Source organism: Vanacampus margaritifer, chromosome 6 (assembly GCF_051991255.1).
Source record: "Vanacampus margaritifer isolate UIUO_Vmar chromosome 6, RoL_Vmar_1.0, whole genome shotgun sequence".
In the NCBI taxonomy this organism is placed as follows: domain Eukaryota; kingdom Metazoa; phylum Chordata; class Actinopteri; order Syngnathiformes; family Syngnathidae; genus Vanacampus; species Vanacampus margaritifer.
The window spans coordinates 18,966,270-18,983,504 of record NC_135437.1 but is presented as its reverse complement, the minus strand read 5'-3'; the positions used below and the strand labels follow the sequence as shown (position 1 = coordinate 18,983,504).

Genomic DNA, 17,235 nt, shown 5'->3' with positions numbered 1-17,235 from the left:
GATTGCTGTGTTTCAAGATGTTTCCCTCGCGAGCCGCCTAGCAACACGAGCTGTTGACTCTCACAAACTTGTCTTGGGATTCTGTTACGGCTCTGTTGCTAGACAGATTTCAGTTTCTCACGGTTTCTGAGGGCCTTTCATGGCGAACGAGACAGTTCTCGCTAGAACCCGATTGATAGGGATTTTTTTTCATGCCGATTCCAATATTTGGTGGAATGAAATTAACATTAGCCTACAACAGAGAGGAAATTAAAATGTACACTATTACATGTTTTGTAGACGCACTTTCTGCAATGCAGTACTGTTGGAATAATGGCTGTGAATATTCTCATTCATCCGGGTCATGCGTGCCAGAACAGTCCAGTTGCGATTGATTCAATGCCATGAAAATGTTCAAATAACTAACGAGGGAATGGCACCACAGTTGGTACCATTGCGCAAACGTGTTCACTTCAAATGGCCTTTTTGTATAATTCTGGAATTTATATTATTTTTCAGTTTGATGTAAACGTACCTGTTTTTTTTGTGGTTTTTTTAACCTCTGTCCGTTTACCACAAACTTTTGTATCATTTTCAAGCTTTTCAACAGACTCGAGCTACTCAACTTTCAACCCCCCCCCCTCCTTCCGAAAAAAAAAAAGACAAAGGAGGCGTGTTCTAAAACTTTTGACCTGCATATAAAGAAGCTCGTCAGCTAATCTCTCATCACTGAATGCCAGTGTGATAAACCTGTTTAGCAACACTTAGCTCCTAACACGAGCTAAAAGTTATCTTATGTTCTGTGCAATTATATTTGCCATTGGTTGTTTATAGCTGTTGCAAAGTCAATTATTCGCTTCCTGTCATGCAGTAGGTCTTCTTTTATTTGATAGCAGAAAATCGACTCCAAAAATTTACTTCACGCATTCGGCATTCTGTTCCAAGTGGAATAACGACAACAGTGTCATTATTTCACTCTTTGTATATCCGGAGCTAATTTCAAAGCCCTGCAGTTGTAGGCAGTGGCATATCATTTCCAAGAATGAATTTGCTAAGCTCTTGTTGACTTAAAAGATGATTCTGCTCAGCGTGAGTGAAACGATTATTGTCTTGTCTTGATTAAGTCTTGAAGGGTTTTTGTTTGTTTGTTTGTGGAAGCAAAAACATGCCGACTACACTCGAGAAAATTTCTCACAATGCAATAAAAAGACTCAATGCACGTCAAATTTATTTAAAGAGCATATGTTATGTTATGTTATAATGTTTCAAATTATTATAATAATTATTTCTAATTTCAATATACGAGAAGCGCTACCTTCATTTTGACATTTGGCATACAGGCGGTCCACAGTTTAGTTCCCTCTTGTTGCATGTTGTTGATGGATTGAAGTGTTCCCTGACGTACAAAAAGCGCCGGGATGTTGAAAAGTGTAATCTCGCTATCATAGCATTTGAAACACGCAAGTTTGAATGTAAACAAAAACAACTGCAGTTTCATAGCAGCTATTAGTTCTTTAGTCCTTTCTTTGGGAAAACAAACACTAAATGGTTACAAAAAGGGTGGAAAAGTACAAGGAGAAAGTTAGTGGAGCTTTTGAAACAAACAGGCTGTTCCTCTTTCATCTCTCTTTTGACAATAAATGCTTTTGTTTGTCCTGGCACATCCTTTAACAACTCTAGACGAGTCGGATGATTTATGTCACAAAAGAATTATTGTCTTAGTGTCTCTGTAAATTCAGGTGAGAGTACACGGGTCCAAACGAACAAAAAACAAGTTTTCCAAGTTCCGCAGGTCAAAAGCCTATTGTGGTTCTTCCTTAAATGGATTAGCAAAAGGCAGGCATCTCCAAACACGGTGACGGTTTGAAATTGGGATTGTCTTCTTCTCTTCCTCAACTGATTCTGAAACTTGCTCTACAAGTCTGATGAGCAAAAACAGTTTAGTTCAGTTCAGCTTAGTCTCAGTCACAGATCTTGCAACAATATAATGACCCAAAAGACAAGAATAGCTAAGATATTCGCCATTCATTTAGCTTCCTGTCATAATGCAATTAAACAGAGGAGTTTCCCCCTTGAGTTGTCAAGTGATTTATTCTCTACAAAAAAAAAAAAAAGTCAAGTCTTCCTTCAGCTATTTGTGGCGGTGTGATTGTGTTACTGAGAGTGTAACAAGATGATATCAGCCAACGTGGAACGTAAGCGCTGGCCTTGGTTCCAGCCACCGTGGAGAAGTGCACTGCCTGCAGCTGAGCTCATTAGTACGCTCACAACGGTTTTTTTCATTACCAGCTGTCAAATACTGCTCAGTGGCGCAGCTGGTAAAGTGAATTGTCCAGTAACCAAAAGGTTATGGGTTTGAATCCCAGGGTAGACTGGTTGGAGTTGAAGTTTTCTTTTTCTTTTTTTACAAGTAAGTCATTTTCACGTAATTTATTTTTCAATTTACACAAGCATTCCACATGCATTAAAATATTAGCATTCAGCATTCATATTCATTCAAAATTGCATATCTAGTTACGATAAGCGATTCAGAAAATGGACGAATAGATGATGAAAAATGCAAACCGATTGCAACGCGCAGATACAATTTACACATTAAAAAAAACTTCAATATAGACCAACACTGTAAACTTTTTTTTTTTGCAATATTTTAACATGAGTAAAAGTGAAGATAATTTGCAGTTTGAGCAGATTTTTTGCAAGCGACATGAAGAGGACTTCACTGGACAGAAGACTTTGTGACATCCTTTCATCTTTTCATTTGCCTTGTTGTCCATGTCAGTATTTGTGCACGGTCAGGCGCATGTGTGTGTTGCGTGTTGTCTGATGCAACTTCAACACACGATGGGCTCATATTCTTGAGGGATTATACAACATGGTTTCATCAGACTTGTTATCCTAAGAGAGCTTCCTCCTCTGATGCAGGGCGTGCGTCACACAAGATTCTCGCTACGCACAGTTGAAATAGATGCTATAAATCACCTGTTGTAGTTCATATTCAAGACTTCTAAAATAGACCAAAGAGCCAAATAAGCGGCATCAATAAGTTAAATAGGACCTATTTTTTCTTAAGGCTACATTATTTAGGATTTGTTGAATAATATTCACATTCAATTTCCCAAATAAAATGTGAATAACGTGAGTAGAGGGCGTTGCAGTATTTTGGATTATTTTCAATGCAAACTCAAATCAAATAATGTCGCCGGCATGCCGTTTAATGATTGACTCCCATTGATGGCAAATGAGGGGAATAGTTCAAAGTTTTTCAGGTGATTTGACCCTTTTCTAAGAGATCTTTGTCCTCTGTTATGAAGCCGCAGGGCTCACATGTTGAACAAATGTGTTGGGCCAAATGTTGCATGGCCCTGTCGGCCCCATGATGCCTTGTGTTGCTTGGCCTCGGGCCCCGATGCCATGGTAATGGGAAGTGCGGAGTCGCTCCGATGGGAAAAGTTGGTTCGAAGACGCCACCCCCTGTGAGGCCTCAAGGACTGATGGGAGCCAGGGACGAGTCTAGACCCAATTGTGGCGGTCCTTGGGGGGGAGCATGAATGAAAATCCAACTCACAGATGACAGGTGAGTTGGTATGATGCAAGTGCGGCTTTGTGTGAACTCATCCTGAGGGTAAACACGAATGCTAGGTTTTATGATCGCGGTTTAGTTTTAGTTTATCAGCATTAAACGAATGAGGGGTAGGACTAGATACGTTTTTAACTTCCTCCTACCCCATTTGAACACATAAACTCTTTTCTTTCGTCCTATTCTTGTTTTCTTTTTTACTTCAATTTATATTTTAAACTAATGTGTTTTATTTATGTTTAGATGTTCAATAAAACCAAAGACCAACACTGGAAGCGTCTTGACCACTGGCTGTCATTCATTTTGCGTGTGTGTGATTTTTTTTTATCAGGGGCAGACAAAACAAGTTTTACTTCTTTCTGTCCCTTTTCATTTCTTCTACTTTACTTTGAATATTGCTTTATATTGCCTTTCTTCTTTTACAAATAATGAAATTAATTATTACTTCTTTTTTTTTTATTGCGGATGTAGTTTGAGCTGAGTCTATTTTTTTTTTCCCTTCACACTATGCAATAACAAAAAACAATATCCCTGCCTTCAGACCAAAACATTTAATGAAAGACATCAAACAAATGCTTTGAGATGGTACCGTGGCATCATTGCTGTGTCATTGCCTTATTTTACATGACCCAGTATTTGATCACTAGTCTTGAAATTAGTTGTAGACTGTCCTCAACATTTTCCGGCCAATCCATTCCTGAGATTTGATGCCGTAGTCACTAGTAACATCTGCCACCGTTTTTTTCCAACACTAGCTCTAAAAATAACAAAACACATTTGTGGGGATCTGAACACGATAATACATTTGAGAATCAGCATCTCTGGTGAGTATGATGTTTCGTATTTATGTTTTTGCCATGTTATTAGATAGTATTGATTCTGAGCTGCTGTAAGATGTAAGTATATGGCAAGTGTATTCAATATTTAAGATCATTTTGACTATCCTGAATTAGCATGGTAAATATTGTCTTTCTAACTAGTCACAATTTTTTTCATTCAAAATATCTAACGTAATTGTGGCAAGTCGAAAAACATAGCTAATTCATTTTTGCCAAGTCAAAACTTATTGCTATCTGAGACGTCATTTACCATTTATGTGTCTGTGGTTTTCTATTACAGATCTAGGTATTGTATATGCAACTGAATTATATATCATTTCACTTACTAGATCTGAAAAGCGAATTAAAAATACTTTCAACTGGAATTATGACTAGGCAAAACATAGTAGATAAGGAGTAGATATTGAAAATTGCAATGCAAATATCTGTAAATGAATTTAGATAATAGGAATGGCAAACTATTCACATGAATAGCAAAAGTGGCGTCATTTGCTCTTGGCTTGTTTTCGCAGTGTGTTACCACTAATGGTATGGGGCGCCCTCTATTGGTATGAGAAAGAATCACTGAATTAAATTTACAAACAGTGCGGAATGTTGGGGCTTAAACTATTTTCAGGACAGTACATTTGTTGTATCAAACTTTGAAGTAAATACGTTTTGTTTTTATTGTTTGACAACTGTTGGATTTCAAACTTTTACATAATTACACATTTCATCTAACTTTGATGTGCAATACATTTAAATTAAGCATTCGTTAAGTACAGTTAGTATGTGTATTTTGTTGTCTTGGCAGTAATTGGACAGCCAAGTCTTTTGTGTATAAATGTTTGAGAACCGCTGTGGCCACGCCAAATGTGTTCCATAATATAAGTGCAACGTGTGCTGGTCGATTGATTAAATGTACCAAAAGCATCGTCTCCACTGAGTCCCTGGAATTTACATAGCACAACAAAACATACCATGACGTTCTTCCTGATGTCTCTGAACTCTTTAACAATTGGGAACAAGATGAAAGCGTTGAAGAGTTTCATCAGTGAAAGTTCCCATTCATGATCACGTGTTGAAAACCAAAACTCCGCCTATTGATCACAGGCCATCCTTCATGTTCTCCCTCCCTCCCTCCCCCCATCCCCCTTATCCTCCTCCCTCCTTCGTCTTCGTCCTCAGCTGTGTTTCACTTCTCCCTCCAAAAACGCGTGGTCATCCACAGGGCGCGGGAAAAGTCATTTAGGGCAGACCACACCAAAACAACAACCCCTGGCCGCGTTTTTATTATTATTTTTAAATCGCTTCCTCCACAGGATATTTCGTGGAGTGTTCCTCCGCTTGAGCCGCTGACAAACCTTTTACTTTACTTCTCCAATTTTGGACTTGTCACACACATGGGAGTCTTTTTTGTCGAAAGTGCCGCGTGACATCTCAAATCGAGGTAAAGAAACTTTGCATTGAAATGTGACTTTGTTGTAGTTTCGCGAAGGATGGCAGTCGGTGGAGGGAAAACAAGCTAATATTAATCAAACGGAATTGCACGTTTAGTCACGTTTGTGGCCATTAAAGTCTGTTCTCGTGAGTATAGTTACAACCACTTTTTAAAGTCGTTACATTTAAAGTAATGTACGTGTTTTTCCCCATGTAAGCCCGCGTCAAGACTCAAAACATGATTTCAAGTTGTCTTTCAAGTTACCTCAAGGAAGCGAAAAGAAAAATGTCTACAAAATAAGCCACTGGCAAACATCCACCCTGGCTCGTGTTAAATGTTAATTACTCTAAATGTATTTAAGAGGTTTAACTGGTTTCCTGTCGACTAATGTGGAAGTTGTGTCACGTGACAGTGCACCGCTTCGTGCCGTGACATGCGTATCAAATATTAAAGTTCAACAGCACGAGGTAAAAGTTTTGTCAGTGTAGAACCGTTTTTGTTTGCTTTATCACCGGAAACACGCACACCAGCCGAGATAAGATTGTCAACAGGATGGCTTGATAATTCCTGCTGTGCACCTGCAATGTTGCGCACATACTGTAAAGTTGGTTTGATTGTGTGACTAGCTTTTAACTTTTTTAGCATAGAAAGGCACGGTACCAAAATTCTAGCTTTGATAGCATACTAAAGTACTTTGTTACCGATGCAGAACAATTAAATATGGCAAAAGCATACAACATCCGTAAAAGCAGATGACAATACATAGAATTTAATATTGGTGGGTTCACTCCTTAAAAATGTATTGGGCAATCTCAATATCATATATGTGTTTTTGAATAATCATACATTTGAAGATTAATGCGCTTTTGTAAACATTAAATTTAAACAAAAATATGCATCACGAGCACACGTGACACCTGGTCTCACAGATTATTTAGCTATTCAAACCCCGGTAGACAAACCATGGAAAAGTGTCCGAAAAAAATTAATAAATGTTCCGCATACATGAACTATGTTCAAAAGAAACATGGCTCACAGATGGCAACTTGCAATCGTGAGGGTATATGAAGATGAAATTGCACAGCCCTAATAAGGTTGAGGTTCAGGAGCATAATTCACATTATCCAGGTAAAATAAAGGTTCTATTTAACTATTATTTTGAAAATAAATTACAATTTTAAAAGAAATGTATTTTTCGTTTTTAACTCATTTACTGCCATTGACGACTATAGACTTAAACAATTCATGTGAACTATTTTTTTTAGTTTTTCTCTGGAGAGCTCAGTATTGTTGTGAACTATTTCTACTAGTTTAACATTTTTTTCATTTCATTTTTTATGAAAACCTAGATTTTTTTTATTGTTCATTTATAAGAGAGATGCAATTATAATGCGATTAATTACGATTAAACGGCCCTTATTTTTAATATATATTTTTTAATTAGGCCCTTCAGGCGATTACATTTTTTTATTGTAATTAATCACATGACTTCACTAGTTAACGATTAATCACAAGTTTTATATCTGTTGTAAATTTACAATATTTTTTTTTCCTAATTTTTCATACTCTTGTTAGCAAAAGTGGGAAAATGTTAAACTAACAGAAATAGTTTAAATTAATTTTTGGCGTCTATAGCCGTCAATGGCATTAAATGAGTTAATTGAAATGGTATTTTTGAATTTAAGTTGATATCTGACAGCATTTTGGGGGCTTTAATGTTATGACTATGAGGAGGACTCAAACATTCACTAGTATTTTATTTGAATGTGAGCTTCAACCTGGTTTCTTTATTAACCTTTTTTATACATGCAGATCAAATTTGCGTTATCTTCATTTTAGATGTCAAAAGGTTTTGTGGCTCTCAGTGATTTTTTTTCACTCCTGTGGTAGATGGCCAAAATGGCTGTTGAGTATTAAAGGTTGCCGACCCCTGACAGAGACGCATGAAAAACAAATTAGAATATTCATTTTACCTGGGATTTTTGTTCTTGAACATCAACGCGTTGGTCATCGGGGCTTACATAACATTCATTTTCACACATGATTGGAAGGGGCATAAGCGATGGCTGAATCTTTTCCTTTCTCACAGATGCAGGTCGGGTATATATTTTGATTGTTGGAGTAGTTGTGTGAAAATACTGCTGCATTTTCCTCATTCAGTGCCATTCAGTGCCGTCTAAAGACGTCAAAAATACATTTTAGCTGGGCTGGCAGTGAATGAGTTGAGCGGCGCCTTTTGACATTCCTCAAATTGTTACTTATTTCCCATGTTTGATATACATGTGATAAGTCTCATCAAGGCCTGCATGTGACCTTCGGTGCTAAATATTTTTTGAATGATTACGGTGTTTCCCACAGATTTGAAATTGACTTGGGTGGGTGGACTTTTTTTCTTTTTTCTTTTTAAATATATTTTTAATACATTTTCTGGAAAACTTCTTGAGTGGTGGCCAATTTACTTGGGTGGCCCGCCCAAGTTTTAACATGGTGTAGGAAACACGGATTAATTGCATTCTAGACATATGCGTGGTAGTTTAGGGGTTTGGACAGTCTAAATTTCCCAATAGGATAAGTGCAAGAAAGCTAACAACAAATTACATGACATGTGCTAACACTTGTTTTATATTTTTAGGTTTGGAGCCACATCATCAAATCCTGACCAGATGAGCAACCAGTGGAAGCAGACCCTTGAGATGACTGCGGAAAGTTTGAGCAGAGCAAGGCCGACCCAAATGGAGCCAAACTTCAGCGGCTACCCCTGCATGCCCCCGCTCTCCATGCTAACGTCTTTAAGTGAGCAAAGCCGACATTTACAGCCTCCCCCCAGAGGCTACGCAGGCCTTCACCCCTCCCATGCAACATATGAGCATATGACCTCAGAGCTTTATCAAGAATGTTCTCCAATGCCCAAATATGGCCATCCAACAAAGCACCCAATGTTTTACTACCCGCAGGCCAATATGGAGGTAGAAAACAGAACACATTGTTGGGATATCGGCGGCGAGCGGAAAGAGGACATTCCCGTTATTCGAAAAAGCACCGTACCGACCCCTCGGGAGCATTATGCATTCCCTCAGACGCTTCATGGAGAAATTCCGTTGTTTTTGCATAGCACTGAAACACAACCAAGTCACTCCTTCGTGCAGGGCTTCGGCTATCCATGTTACGCACATCCCGGGTTCCATTTAAGTCAAATCCGAAACGTTGAGAGTCCGCACGCGCCTCCTGGGCTGCCTTCACATCGAATCAGCGTTTCTCCGTCGGATCAACGTTTCGCCATGGCGGCCAGCCTTCAGGAGAGGAACCAGCACATCGGACCCTTGGACCCTTCGCATCCCTTGCTGCGGATGGAAGCCGTCAGTCCGACGCGACCGCTGGGCCAATCGGTGTTGCCTTCCCACATTCCAATGAGGCTTTATCATTTGCTCACCAGTCGACTCGATCACCAGATGGATCAAGCAGTTCTTTCGCCTTCTGGCTTGACCCAAGACCGGTTGTTGGACTATTCGTCTTATGCAAGTCGGTTTACGTGCCCCAAACATCCCAACGAGCTCCCAGTTTCCCCGAGGACGCGGATTCCCCAATCCAAGGCGGATTGCGTCCGATCTGAAACCGTCATCACAACCGCTAATAAGCACAACAGACTTTCATGCAACTCGATTCTTAAAGACAGTCTGAAGAGACGTTTCCCTTCACTTATAAAAATCAAGGAAGAAGCACCTGATTTATGTGAACTTGACTGGATTAAAAAGCAACAGAAGTTGGAAACCGACGGGGTCCTCGTACGAAATCAAGCGTCGTCTCCTCCTATGCCGGTTATTGACGCCGTTTTTAGCCTGGCGCCGGACCAACGATACCTCAAATCTCCAGACGTGGAGCCTCGCAGCAGGACGCAACAGTCTGACTACTGTCAAGTCAAACCCACAACACCGCTTAGAGAAATCAAATCTGATCCGGTTGGACCACCCACATATACGTGTCCAGAGATATCCCAAGTCCAAATGATGCAACCCGCAAAGATCAAAGTCGAAAAGATAAATCAATCGGACGCGTGCGGCGCTCGTGGAAATTCACCAAGTCCGGCTGCTTGCGGCGCAATCCAGCATCAAATCAAACCGCAGGCTGAAGATGCGACTTTGTCAGACGCCAAGTCCATGCTGGTCACTCAGATATGTGAACCCGACACACTCGAATGTAAGCCGGCGTCGCCGGAGGTGGTCAACGCGGGTTCGCAGAGCCCCGAACTGCCGGTTAACGCCACCACGCCACAGGAGCAGGTAGCCAGCACGGCGGAGTCCAAACCGGTCAGTCCACTTGAACCCAAATTGGATGACAAAAGCATTCTACCCGAGCGCCTAAAGTTGAACTCCACCAACAATCTGCGGCACCCTGCTTTGAACCCATATTGTCCGGCGGCGCAACAAGAAACACCGGCACACATTCCGGCTGAAATCCCACCAATGAAAGCCAAACCATCTGTTCGTAAACATTTCTTCGAGCTGCATTATACCCTTTGCGATCAGGTGTCCAAATGTGTGTCTGGCACCTCAGAGCAGCAGCTCCGAACCTGGCGGTCTCAGCTGGAACTGGCGGAACCCTCGTCAACTAAAGTCCAGAAAGTCTCCTGCTTGTTGGGGAGTAAAGCCAGACACAAGTGGCTCAATAAGGAGATCAGTTCTGCTCTCCAGGATGTTCTGGATCGGTTCCGGGAGTACATCATACATGAGCGCTGCCCTTTCCCGCAGGTCAAGCGAACGGGGGCGGTGTTCCTCCCCATGCTGGTGGTGAAAAAAAAACTTTTTCCCGTGGTGCCCGAATCCTTTATCGACCAAGTCTTGCAGGAGCACAAAGTGAAGCTGCGGCCCACGACCCTCTCCGAAGAGAGGATCCTGATCCTGCTGCACAAACCCTGCTCGTCGCGCCTCAGGAGGCTGATTTCGCTCAAACACCTGCCCGACGTCTACGCCGACGCGCTCAACCTCTTGTATTACTCCTATGTCTGCAAGCACCTGGGTGAGTGCGCTAAATGTGTTTGGATCGGAACAGGGGCAACAAACCATATTTGGGAATTTCAAGGTGTCAAACTGTGATTGGATTTTGGCTGGATTATTTTTTTAGTGCTGTCAAAATTAAGCATCAACTGATTAAATAATGACCAAAAAAAAATCGCATTCATCATTAATTAACGCAGATTAATCGCACTATTAACTCTTTGACTGCCAGACGTTTTCAGAAAAGGGATGCCGTGGGTGCCAGCCGATTTTAAGCATTTTGACTGATCTTTCAAGGTCCATAGAAAATGATGTGTTTGGACTATGGAAACACACATACTACCAAATGAAAGATTGGACTCTCATCTTTCATCAGAAAAAAAAAGTTTGTTTCTACCTTATTCCGTTTTTCAGTAATCAACAATAGAAAATGGTTAGTTTCACCTTTGTTTTGAAACAAACGTCTTTTAACGTCTTTGGCACTCCTCCATAGGATTTTACTAAACGTTATTTAACGTTTTTGGCAGTCTCAAAGAGTTAATTTTGACCATAGGTTATCCTTTAGCGTGACAGCGGATGGCTACGTTTAAGGTAGCACAGGATAAACATAATTACATGCCATCAAGTAAAGCATTTAATAAATGTTTGCGTATGACATTTAGAATGTTTGTTCATGTCAAAATATTGGGGTATTTTTTCCCCCATTTTAAATTATGCAAGTAACCGATTGGAAAAAGAGGCGGATGAGCGCGTGCAGTGGATCAAAAAATGTTGAAGACGTCCTCATAACATTAAATGTCAAAAGAATTAACACATAACCGGTGCTCTTCAAATTTGGTGGGAAAAAATGTGATTAATCTGATTTAAAAAATGAATCATTTGACAGCTCTGATTATTTACTAAGTATTGTGATTCCTTTGGTCCAGATTTCCATAAAACGCAACAAAATTCAAGTAAATATGGTAAAAATTGGGTACATTAAAATGAAGAACATTTTTAAATACAGTTTGATTTATTTGGACCAAAACTGGACCGGCTGTTTGGGAAAGTCAAATTGACAGTCCACCCCTGATTTAAACGTTTGAACCCGCAGCGTGAATCCAGCCTGCATGAATCCACTTTGACAAGAAAAGTAATAGCGCAAAAATAGCGTCAAAAGAGAAAACTCGTTCTGTGACAGTGGTTAAAAAAAACAAAAGTGCCGGCGGACTACTGTTGGTCATCTGCCGTTGTGTATCTTGTGCAAGCACACTTTTTGAACCCGCTGCGGTCTTTCCAGACTCCTCTTGCAGAAAAAGTTCTGTCAAATTGTCCGACACGCTAATGACTTTCATTTGGTTCCACTTACTTGAACGCCGGTTTGTTATCTAAGCACTGACACGTTTCTGCTCCTCTGGCAGAAGCCGTTAATATTCCCAATAAAATGCATTTATTTTTTACAGACTCAGCGTCACCTGATGTCCAAAAGGCTTCCCAGGTATATGAACTTAATTTTGATGTTGTCAGTTAACACCCACTACACTTTCCTTCTTTTTTTGTTTTTTGTTGCGAGCAGAACAGAGAAACTAATTTCCCAGTTGAGGAAGTTGGGCCAAAGGGGCCCCCGGGGGCCAAAGATGAGCATTTGCGCAATGTCTTGTTGGTGAGTGCGGTTGCTGGCTCAACAAAGTGTGTCTTTAAAAGCTCCATTTTGTTTTGTCACATGGAAGCAAGCCTAATATGTGGTAACTCTTCACAGTATTTCACTTAAGATCGAACTGGATGTTATGATGCTGTTTTCTTGCAGTTTGTTGCACTTGAGTGATCCGTAGCTTCTTTTTTATTTAATATAATTGTCAAGATTTTTTTGTTTACATTACAAGATAGGATCATATAATAGTGACGTTAAAACATTTCACTGATGTTTCGGTTGTAAAGTTAAACAAAACAGTCAAATGTTCTGTATGTAATTCTTGTCATTGTTAGCATTGAGACCATTTAAAAAGATACAATTTTATTTATTTTGTAACTCTTCCAATACCAGCCTTTTTTTTTGTGAACTTTTGAGTGCCTGCCAATAAAAGATTAGGTGAATATATATATTTTATTATATTTTATTCGGAATCAGTATTACATGGGTTGGTCTCATTCAAATCACCGAATCCAAATTTTGGAACGCCAAACGAATGCATAAAACCAGCTTTTTGTGAAAGGATATTTTGTGACACAGCAGAAATTTTCTTACATAAAATAAGTAACAATAAAAAATAAAAAAATATATTTACGTACATCGTCATCCCTTCTACTCTCCGTCGTGTTTTCTCTTCTGTGACTTTGAAGGAAATTTAACCCGATAAACTTGATCGGTCGCAAGCTGCTTGTAACGGTCGAATTTCCAAAAGAGACCCAATTCTGCCATCTGCTGGTTGTAGATGTAAATGGAGGTATAGTGTAGAAAAATAGTTTGCTGAAATTATTACTATTTGCTAAAATAGTTTAACTGCCATTGACGGCTATAGACGTCAAAAATTCATTTGAACTATTGCTATTTAACATTTTTTTCCACTTTAGATGAAATTCTAGATATTTTTTTGTGCATTTAGTTTTATACATAAAATTTGTGATTAATTGCGAGTTAGCTAGTGAAGTTATGCGATTAATTATGATAAAAAACTTTAATCGCCTGGCGCCCCGAATTTTTTCTTTCTTTTCTTCTTCTTCTTTTTAATTAATTCACTGCCGTTGACGGCTATAAACGTCAAAAATCCATTTGGACTATTTCAATTAGTTAAATTTTTTTCCCCATATATGAAAACCTAGAATTTTTTTATTGTACATTTAGAACATATAGAATTTGTGATTAATCGCGAGTTAACTAGTGAAGTCATGTGATTAATAACAATTAAAAACATTTACTCGCCTCTTGCCCCTTATTTTTGATACTTTTTTCCCACTTTTGTTAACAAGAGTATGAAAACCTAGAAAAAAATATATTGTACATTTAGAACAGATATAACATTTGTGATTAATCGTGAATTAACTATTTTAGTCATGCGATTAATTACAATAAAAAAATATTAACGGCCCTAATTTTTTAACATATTTTTTTCTTTTAGGGGGCAATTAATTGATTTTTTTCTAGGTTTTCATACTCGTTAAAAGTGGAAAAAATGTGAAACTAATAGAAATAGTTCAAATTAATTTTTGACGTTTATAGCCGTTAATGGCAGTGAATGAGTTAATTAACATTACAAGGTTGATTGAGGAAAAAAATGCAAGTTTGTACTTGTAGTGTGAGATGACTCCTTCCCCAAGCCAGATACATTTTGTAGTACCAAGATTGACCTATGAGAGGCAGTATGGTGCCAGTGTATTCTCAACGCGTAAAATGCACAAAAGCGTCATTGCGGCTACCTTATTCGCTATCGCGCCGCTTTAGGTCACAATCATCATGGAGTCGGTGGCTGACGACTATTTGAATATGGCTTCGGCTGACTTTGATTATGTGTGATCTCTGCTTTAGTTTGTCAGGATTGTATGGATTTTGACGTCTCCTCTTCTCTATAGCATGCTAACATACTGCTCAACTGTCTTTTCGGCAACCGTTTCCAGTTCATTAACTGAAGCAAAGCTTTGAAACCTTCTATCCTCCTTAGCCGATTTTAGGTGAGAGGTGTCGTCCACCCTGGCCCTTGTCATCAGCCGTCATCACTTTTCCAAGAGTGAAATACAATATGTAGCGTGCAAAAGTTACTACCAGGACTCAACAACCCCCCTAAAAAAATTAACACCAGTTGCTCAACACCATCATTATTTCACAAGAAAAGGTGAAATGTGGCGGAGTGTTGAGATTGACTTGATTTACTTGACTCATTCACTGCCATCGACGGCTATCGACGTCAAAAATTAATTTGAACTGTTTCTATTAGTTTAACATTTTCCCACTTTTAAGAGTATGAATACCAATATTTTTTTTATTGTATTAGAACAAATATAAAATATGTGAGTCATGAGATTAATTACGATTACAAATTGTAATCGCCTGACGCCCCTAGTTTTTAATAATCTTTTCTTTAAAAAAAAAAATTCAAATAAAAGATTATTGAAAATTAAGGGCATCAGGTGATTAAAATTTTTAATCGTAATTAATCGCATGACTTCACTAGTTAACTCACGATTAATCACAAATGTTATCTGTTCTAAATGTACCCCCCAAAAAATTCTAGGCTTTCATACTCTTGATACAAAAAATGGAAAAAATGGTAAACTAATAGAAATAGTTCAAATTAATTTTTCACGTCTATTGCTGTCAATGGCAGTGAATGAGTTAATTATGTCGTCTGCGGTTTTTGACATATCAAGCTGTTCTATTTTCTGTGGGGGAAAAAAATATTCTTCCAAGGAAGTTTCTTTGAGCTCAAATCAAAGTGAAACCTCCAAACGCTGAAAATCACTTTTAACCAGATGAAGTTGTCTTTTGTTTTGCTTCTTCTAAATCCGAGTCTAAATCTGGATGACCTCCATTTAGTTATAACACGCTACATTGTACTTCACTCTTCATGGCTTGATGACGGGTCTTGTGGAGGATCGCTTAACCCTAACACTAACTTCTCCCCCCATGACTAACCTTTTTATTTCCCATGACAAATTCCACGCTTTGACCTTTTACGTCGTTGCATTTCAGGAGTAGACGTGGAGACTCTGGAAGGCCCGAACATCAACAGCAGCTCCTCGCCAGAACCCACATTTCACCAGCGGAGCGCCACAAAGTCCAAAAGCAGAGTGAAGATCAGCTCCAGGCGCACGTTTCTGAACGACAGCTGGTCTGATGATGAAGACGGCAACTCGCAAAAGCACACTGAAAAAGATTCGCACAAGAAAACCAGCACTGAAGACGATTCCTGGACTCACCCTTTAACCTCGAAAGACTTTCCCAGCAGCAGCAGCGACGACGACGAAGCAGCCGCGTTCCGGCCGGCCAACAGTTCGGGAATGATGATCAAGCTAAAAGAGGCGGAGCGCAGTCGCGTGACCTTCAAGTGGCAGCGTACGGGAAACTCGGGTCGCACTCTCCGTCCCCTCAACGGCTACCGGAAGCAAAAGACCACATCGCGTTTGAAAATCAAGTACTGCCACAGCGCCAAGCGCAGGCGGCGCTCGGTACTGCGCTCGGCCGTGCGGCGCGCCCGCGGGGCCTTCAGGCTCGATTACCCGGACCTGGTTGGCAAGAAGATACGACACCTGTACGAGGAGGACGACAAGTCGGAGGTGTGGTACCGGGGGGAGGTGGTGCGGGTCCACGAGGCGCACAGCGACCCGCTGAAGACCATCTTTGAGGTGCGCTATGACAGCGAGCCCGATTGGAAGTACTACCTGGAGCTGCTCATTGACTACAAGAAAGGCTGGCTCACAATTGAGGACACATAACGGCACCGCGGGAATGAGATTGGAAATACAATATCAGTGGCATCAGGCCCAAACCTGGCAAATTCTTAGTCAATTTGTTTTCATAAATTGGTACTATTGGTCAGTTCCCTTGGGCAGGAGCATGAGTCGGGGTAGGCAAGTGAGGAAGTGCTGCCCCCTGCTGTCCCTGCATGTGAAGAGTGAAAAAAAGATTGGAATAATATCGTGCTTTATATTGATTGACAAGGTGTTTTGCCATATGACTTATGACAACACAACTTGGCGGCTGGTATTTAGTAAATCAGGACCCAGACGTTTATTTTCATTGTAATAAATTCATCAATTTTAGGGTTGTGCTTTGCAGTGCCTTAACTATTAATAAACTGAGCAGGACAGTTCCTAATGGCATCTTTTTGTATTGGATCTAGATTGTGTGTACCTAATTGAGTGTCTGGTGTGTATGAACCAATTGTCATTAAAGCAATCTGACTGGTCAGAATCAGAATTACTGACCATTGTTGAGCTTGCCAAACAGCCTACTTGTACTGTAAATCACATTTGGTGGTTACTGAAGCGAGTTCAGAATGTGTGGTGCTTACAGCACGTGTCAATGACAGGTTTGCCCTATTTTCCAAGGGATGTTTTGTAGTTTTTGTCTTTAATAAAGGTTTGTACTGGTTACTTACTTGGACTACTTTTGAATCTTGCACACATATAAGTAAAGCGCTTGCACACATAAGTAAAGCGTGTTAGATTTTTATTTTTTTAAACCTAGTAGGCGGGTGTTGAATTAACGAGTTTGTTTGCAACAGTTGTTCAATAAAGCTTTATAAAAAAGGTACGCAGATTGTCGTGCGTGACGTCGCGTTAACAAGCCTCGTAGACTGCCGCCATCATGTGGTCGGTCTTCATATTACAAGTCATTGAAATGACAACTTTGTCGTAGCCTCCTAAAACGTAGACATTTTTTCTTTTTTTAAAAGACCAAGGTTTGTTACAACTAACGTTTTAAATCATAAATAGTTTGCACTGCATTTTGAT

The 17,235-nt window shown here is 39.8% G+C and overlaps 1 protein-coding gene across 5 annotated transcripts; it reads left to right on the top strand.

Annotated features, from left to right (window-relative positions):
- Nucleotides 1-2,915: 2,915 nt before the first annotated feature.
- c6h15orf39 (chromosome 6 C15orf39 homolog) lies at nucleotides 2,916-16,875 on the top strand. Of its 5 annotated transcripts, XM_077568783.1 has the most exons (5): nucleotides 2,916-3,556; nucleotides 8,451-10,831; nucleotides 12,252-12,286; nucleotides 12,365-12,451; nucleotides 15,473-15,618. In XM_077568783.1, the coding sequence occupies exons 1-5, from the start codon at nucleotides 3,531-3,533 to the stop codon at nucleotides 15,476-15,478; spliced, it is 2,535 nt and encodes an 844-aa protein (XP_077424909.1). In that variant the 5' UTR covers nucleotides 2,916-3,530; the 3' UTR covers nucleotides 15,479-15,618. The 5 variants fall into 5 exon arrangements, with proteins under 5 accessions (XP_077424909.1, XP_077424904.1, XP_077424906.1 ...); XM_077568778.1 differs by lacking the exons at nucleotides 12,252-12,286; nucleotides 12,365-12,451 and having other exon boundaries at nucleotides 3,243-3,556; nucleotides 15,473-16,875; XM_077568780.1 differs by lacking the exons at nucleotides 2,916-3,556; nucleotides 12,252-12,286; nucleotides 12,365-12,451 and adding an exon at nucleotides 4,184-4,383 and having other exon boundaries at nucleotides 15,473-16,875.
- Nucleotides 16,876-17,235: the final 360 nt, after the last annotated feature.